Consider the following 7,223-nt stretch of genomic DNA (forward strand, 5'->3'; position numbering starts at 1 on the left):
ATGTGAATGCTGTAGGCCCAAACGATATACCCACTAAGTATTTAAGAAGTTACGAAAGTTAGGGACCCAGATGCTGTGCAGGATCTTCATTGTTATAATGACAGAAGGGAATATGCCAGATTCTAGAAGGAAAGCATTCTTGTACAAATATTCAAAAGAAAGGTCAATGGGAAAGACTAGAGAAACTATAGAGGCATAAAGTTGCTGAATCATACAATGAAACTTTGGGAAAGAGCTGCGGATAAGACTGAGAGCAGACATACGAATAGGGTAAGAACAGTTTGCATTTATACCGGATAGATCCAACAACAAATGCCATATTCACGTTGAGAGGCTTAATGGAGAAGTTTAGGGAAAAGAGAAAAGATTTGTACATGGCATTCATCGACGTAGTAAAAGCTTAAGACAGAGTTCCAAGAGAGTTGATATAGTGGTGCTTAAGAAAAAAGGAATGTACTGGAACTGCATGTGAGGCTGATCCAAGAAATATATGAAGGAGTGAGAACATCTGTAAGAAGTTTAGCAGAAGATTCAGATTACCAGTAGAAATAGAAGTTTATTAAGGAGCTTTTTCCTTTTCATAATGGTGCTGGACACAGTGTCTAGGGGCATACAAAGAGAAGCACCATGTTATTAGCAGATGATGTTGTACTTTCTGGAGAGAACATAAATGAAGTACAAGAGGTACTAATCTGCATGGCCACTGCACACAGCATAATAATTACAGGTTAGCTGGAAGAGTTAAGTTTTTTGTTTTTCAGCAAAACAGTTTTAAACATCCTAACATCACCAAAATAACCAATCCCATTCATATTCAGTGCACAAGATTCCAGGCTGCAGACAGCTGAAGCCTGGAATAACGGTTTCAGGTTAGGAAGTGGCTAATAGACCAAACAAAACAGTAAGAATTCATGTAAATCCATTTACTTAGTTTGAATTTATCAACTTCATATTCTGTTGTTTTTTGTATGTTGGCTTGTTTTTTTTAACATACAACTCCAGAAATGAGAATTTATGAGTTTCTCTCTGGCTGAATGATGTAACATCATCACGGAGCTTGTTGTAATATATCAGTGTAAATATCTACCTTAAGGCTTAAGTATAATATGTTGTACATTTATAAATAGCAAAGAGTATGATAAATATTATGATGCCAATGTTTTTATATAATTAACATTTTGGGGCACAGCATTTTAGTGTTATGATCTCTGATAAAATTGCATTCCATTGCTTAATATGGTAATCGTAACTTAAATAAATATTCTAAAACATAGATACTCAAATGCAGCACCATCTTTACAAAATTGAGTGGAATTAATACATCTCTACCCACTGTAGAAGTCACTGATAGTGTAAGGAAAGCTGAGTTTTTTGCTGTTATGGCTAACGAGACTAGAGACTGGTAAAAAAGTTTTTTTATATGTATATGTATTGCAGATGAATAACCAAATGTGAAAGACAAATTTCTGCCCTTTGAGCATGCCAAAGATCTCACTGCAGACGTTTTGTAGGCTTATTACCAATAAGTTTCACAGCCTTAGACTGGACAAAGCAACTGGGGCTTCTGTCGTGTCAGGCAAGTGTAATAGAGTACAGGCCAGGCTGGGTTCATCCTCACACAGTTTACAATCGTTGTCAGGCACGTAGACTTAACCTTGCTCTAGTTGATACAGTGAAGGATGTCAAAGTGGCTAGAAATTTTTTTAACTTGTATAAGCACTTGTGGTTATCAGCTCAGCCTTCAGTGCATGAAACATTTGTGACATTGTAAGAGACAAAAAATTTAAAAGTTAGAGAACTTTCATGCATTTCAGAAACAAGATGGGCTTGTCAGTGGAGAGTGGTTTCTGCAGTTAAGGAAAGGTTTCAATGTACAACAGTGTTTGGAGAAAATTGCACAAGGAGACAGTAACAACTTCATGGAAGCTAAGAGATTTCTAATGCCAATGTTGACATGAAGCTTTGTTGCTAGTTTGTTTGCATTTTACTCTTCTGGGTACCAATAAAAATACTCAGTATCTATTGTAGAATCCTGAACTGGATCTTGCTAATGCCATACAGCTAGTAAATTATGTGAAGCAAGCATTTAGTCACAAAAGAATATCAGAAACTTCATGGGATGAACATTGGTCACAAATTACAGATTTGTGCAATGACTATAGCATTTCTTTGGAACTTCCAAATGACAACAGAAAATGTAAGAGAAGAGAGCTATCAGGGTTTCTTTACACAGACACCACAGGACAACATGATGAGCCAAGCAGAAAATCAAATAGTTGTTTAATGATTGAGATGTATCTCCCTGTAATTGATCATTTCACACATGAATTAGGAAGATGTTTCAGTGATAAAACTAGTGACTTACTATGAAATATGCAACCATTAAGCCCCACTTGTAGTAATTTCCTGGACAGTCGTGAAATTTCTATTGTTCTTGACAAATATGGTGGTGCCCTTTCTATAGGTAAGAGCCTTCTAAAGGCAGAGGTAAAAGTTGCATAAGCAGTCATTTATAGACATGCAGGCAGTGGCCTCTCACTTATTAAGTATTGGGAGTTTTGTGAGTGCAGTGAGTTTTCCAAATTTCTGGAAATTACTTAGACTATCATTGACATTTCCAGTTACAAGTGTGAGTTGTGAATGCTCCTTTTCTGCATTAAAGAAAATAAAATCCTACTTACGAACTACAGTGTTGCAATAAAGACTGTCAAGTCTTAGCCTGATTTGTATGGATAAAGAACAGGTCAAAGATCTTAACCAAGATATGATTTTGTATCTCTTTGCTTCAATGGGCCCAAAGTCAATTGTTTTGCATCAAGAACTTCAACATTGCAAACCTGTACAGCAATGTATACAGGTCTGGGTAAAATAACTTAAGTCAAATAATTATACTACAAAGTTTATTTGCAAGTTTTATTGTTCTGTAGACCTTATTTTGTGTTTTTTTTGTTGTTTGTGTGAAAAACTACAAAAAAAACATATCATTTTGTTGTAACTGGAATTGATGAACAAAAGTCATACAATTTTCTAAAGTGAAAAATCTTGTAAAATTTTTAACCCAAGAAATGTGTTTAGTACTTTATTTAATTTTGGTTTAATAAGATAATTGAACTAATTCACTATCTTTTCATGCTATTTTTGTATGTGTGTATTTCTTGTGTGGCATAACTTAGCACGTGTTGATTAAAGCTCTTTCTCATAAACCACTCACAGGTGCAATATACAGGATCAGATACATATTCAGTGTGTATATCTACATCTAATATTTAGTTAGGCATAACAGTGACTTCAGGGAAACTGCTATGAAAGCAAACACAGAATCTTCACCTTGGCTCCATTCCTCACATGCTAAGCCCCCTAATAATTATTTCTGAAACTGCCCCTGATTTAAGCAACTAGATTCCAAGTTACTACATCAACATTATTTTGATTATCAAACATAAAATGAAGCTATCATTTAAAACTTTCAGGGTTACAAAGAGAGAGTCTAGTTCTAGCTCATTCTATACTTTTGGTTCAGAAACAGTTTACAAAAGTACACAAGAAAGGTAACTGCTAATTAACAAATATAATTTAATAGAAAAACATTTGACAGTAAGGAACTATCAACTACATATTTCTCTGTGTAACACATCTTTTCTTTGTCCAAAACCAAGTAATATCTAATATGTACATTTTATACAATAATTCAAAGTTAAATCAACAGTAACTTTTCATTTACTGCTCAGGAACAAAATCTCATACATTTTCAGATTGTGTGGGCTTTTCCATTAAGCCTAAACTGCTCAACACATTTCTCTGGTCTATAACAAAAATACATTGAATAATAAAAGATTATGATTTAACTGAAAGTATAATCTTTAATGTGCTCTGAAGCTAAAAATATCAGACAACTTTCAACTCTGAACAGTTTAGACCTGCTAACAGAAGTTATACCTACAAAGTACTTTGTACTTATTAACATATTTATAACATAAAATCATGGGTGATCATACATTTCAAAATTAGAAATTACAAATCTTTTCAATTTACTACTCATAAACAGATTTTGGGGAGATAAATATTTATTTTCCACACTGAGTTTACCAGTTTCTAATGAAACATTGTATATGATTGTTATTGAAAGAAAAATTCACTCAAATAATACTACAAAAATAATGAGTAATAAAATTTTATAATAACCCATACTTTAAACAATAAAATTTATTTCTACATGCTTTTTTATAACACAATTAGAAAGTAATTTATCCATTTAGTATGTAAAAATGCTATTAAATTTTACTAATTTTAGTACAGCTTAGAGAAGTGTACCAGTGTACAATTCATACATAATAAACAAGATGATCAATGTAAAATTTATATTTATTATTTATTTACATTTAGTAATTATGAAGTTTCTACAAAACATATTTTAATTATCTGAGACAAAATGTCTGATAGTGTAGTTGTTCTGCCTGATGCTTTAGTCGTCCTAATTCTTCTTGAAGTATATCAGTAATAAGCTTACGCTGTACCATCTGTTGTCAAAAAAAAGACCAGATATGTTAAAGTGAGATATTGTAAGTTCATACATATTACACTTTTATGGAACTTATTATGAATATATATATTTTTAATACTTTCAGCTACTCTGAATGCAATATTTCGCTACAGATTAAACTTAATGTAAAATATAATACGCTATTTCCTACACTGTTTATCACATAGATTCATATATAAAAAAAGTGGATTCATTTCAACTGGTAAACAAATAAGATACATACACATTTTAACCGCTGATTTTTTATTAACCTTAGAACCCTAAATAGACTCAATTATTTCAAAAGTCCTATGCTTGTATCAGAACTTAAGTCAAATGGAGGTAGAAAACTTGTGTTAATATAACCATGATCAGAAGATGACTTTCAACACTTGTAAAGTGACTAACATGATATCAGTTATTTGTTTAGAAAACCATAATAGCACTATTGGACTTCTGCTCTATTTTTAAAAGATCAAACAACAGTGGAATACTAACAGCATGAATGGAAACCATGCTAACTTGCAGGGACTGTTGCTAGGCTATGGCCTGGCAGTGTATTAGTAAAGTTAATGTTCCATATGAAACCTGTTGAATGGGAATGTTCAGAAGTGTTGAGAGACATTTTTTCAGACCTTGTACTTAAAATTTTCTAATATATTTTGGTTGTAACTATTACAACATTCAATCCTAAACTACCAATTGAATTTTTAATTTGATAAAGTGCTTTCATTTTTGACTAGCTATAGGACAGTAAATCCTAACATTACTAGCTATTCTTATTTTTCAACTTTGCTGTCCTGAAGTTTTGCCTGATATCCTAATGCTACCTTCTTAAGAATAATGAAAGAGAAAACACTTTTTTGCCAAAATCAAGGAGTTACATTTGGACAAAAAAAAAGGAAAGAATTTTAACTGTAGGATTATTATTATTAGTAGTAAAAGATAATGCTTCGTATAAAGCTAAAAAGTATTTTGATTAAAGTGTTTTTTATAGTTGAATTACAGAAAAAGGATTATGTGCTGCTGATCAGTTTGTATATTGTATTTTTTTTTTTATCAAATCATTGTTAAAGGGTAGTGCCAACACAAGGATTAGATTTCATAGATGCACAGCTCCTTTTGTTTTTAAGATTTTATTGGTTTACAAGTTCAAAATTAGGGGTCATATCAGGAATTTCTTTTATATTAGAAACATAAAACTTCTTGTTCACCAAAATTTTCATATTTTTTGTTTGCACTTACACTTGTTGAACATATATCGTACAGATAGACTTTGGAATGTCGTAACCTCATTCCTGTGCAAGTCTTATATTGTCAGAGGCCGTTTATTACTTCTGAGCATTCCCATGGAAAGTAATGTTGAAGAATTCCTTAAATCTGTGCTAATGTGTTTACTAGTAACATCAGCCATACAGATGTTTAGAAATACCCAAAGATTGTGTCTTCCTTATTTTTGTTAATGGAAGGACAAAACTACCTGGATGACAAATGCACTCTGAGAGGTTTGAACCTCTTTGATTCTGTCCTCTTCAAATAATCATATAGGGGTTGGTTCTCTCAGTCTTATTCAGTTTTAACTTGTCTCTCTTTGCACTTAGCGAGAAGTCCTACGTCTTTGTGTGAATAAATTGAGTCGTCTATGTTTTATTTGTATATGTTCAATAAATAGTTGTTTTGTTTCATTATGAAACTTGTGTCTAATCTCTTCTAAATTCAGTCAGATCATAATTCAGATTAACTCCATAATATACTTTCTGACAAATGAAGTTAGACCAGGGGCTATTCTTAACTGTACAAAATTGATGCACCCAATTAATTTTTGTTCACATGTTATAATATTGTGTTGCATGACTAGTAGTATATGAATATGTATATCATCTAAAGCTAGGATGTAAATATTTTTAAAAATATTAGAATATTTTTTTAAATCTCGATGCACAAAAAAGCAGCATTAATTTTACATGAAAAAAAATATAGTTACTCTTTCAACATTTTTCATGGTATTATATGTTATTGGACACTGAATAAACCAGAAAATGTAAACTCACAGCTGGTTGTTTTTCTTTTTTTAACTTCTCTCTCACAGACTTAAAGTTCACTGGATCTCCAATTAAAACTGTAATATCCTATGTATCAAAAACAAAATTAACACCCATACACACACAGTTACTGTTCACTTTTTTACATAAACAACTTTGTGCCAGACACTAAAAGGAAAAATAACTGATATCTTTGGGTGCCTTTTTTGGTCTCTCTCAAGCTTTACCTTCTAGAATAATATTTCTGCCAGCAGAGGGACTACAAAAATGCACAGTAGATAACAAACTGTCAGATTTTAATACTAATAAATTGAGTGAATGAGATGTGGAGAATGATATAGCTGAATTTCCTGTAGTCTTAGTGGATTATTTATAGATATGTGGATGAAAAATGTTACTCACTCTGCAGAACACAAAAAGTAAGTATTGCTATCTTACTATAATGGATGTAGTGTGCATATATGTATCTATCTGTGTATGTGACCGATATAATAAATACAATGTAGAGTCATCTACTGAATGGCATCACAAACAAAATCCATAAAAAACTCACACTTTGTGTATTCAAGATTCAGACAATTAATAAATTAATTACAGTATGTACAACAACCATTTCTTTATCACAGAACACAATTTTAAATAAAAGTACTCTTCTCACAACA

The 7,223-nt window shown here is 31.9% G+C and overlaps 1 protein-coding gene across 2 annotated transcripts in view; it reads right to left on the bottom strand.

Annotated features, from left to right (window-relative positions):
- Positions 1–1,377: 1,377 nt before the first annotated feature.
- LOC106474930 (tafazzin-like) overlaps positions 1,378–7,223 on the bottom strand; it is a 31,802-nt gene continuing 25,956 nt past the window's right edge. For both annotated transcript variants that reach the window (XM_013935628.2, XM_022403188.1), the window contains exons 6-7: positions 6,571–6,648; positions 1,378–4,517 (exon numbers count right to left, since the gene is read on the bottom strand). In XM_013935628.2, the coding sequence (XP_013791082.1) occupies positions 4,416–4,517; positions 6,571–6,648 (180 nt within the window). In that variant the 3' untranslated portion in view covers positions 1,378–4,415. The remainder of the gene's footprint in view (positions 4,518–6,570; positions 6,649–7,223) is intronic.

This window comes from Limulus polyphemus, unplaced genomic scaffold (assembly GCF_000517525.1).
Source record: "Limulus polyphemus unplaced genomic scaffold, Limulus_polyphemus-2.1.2 Scaffold7874, whole genome shotgun sequence".
NCBI classification, from domain to species: domain Eukaryota; kingdom Metazoa; phylum Arthropoda; class Merostomata; order Xiphosura; family Limulidae; genus Limulus; species Limulus polyphemus.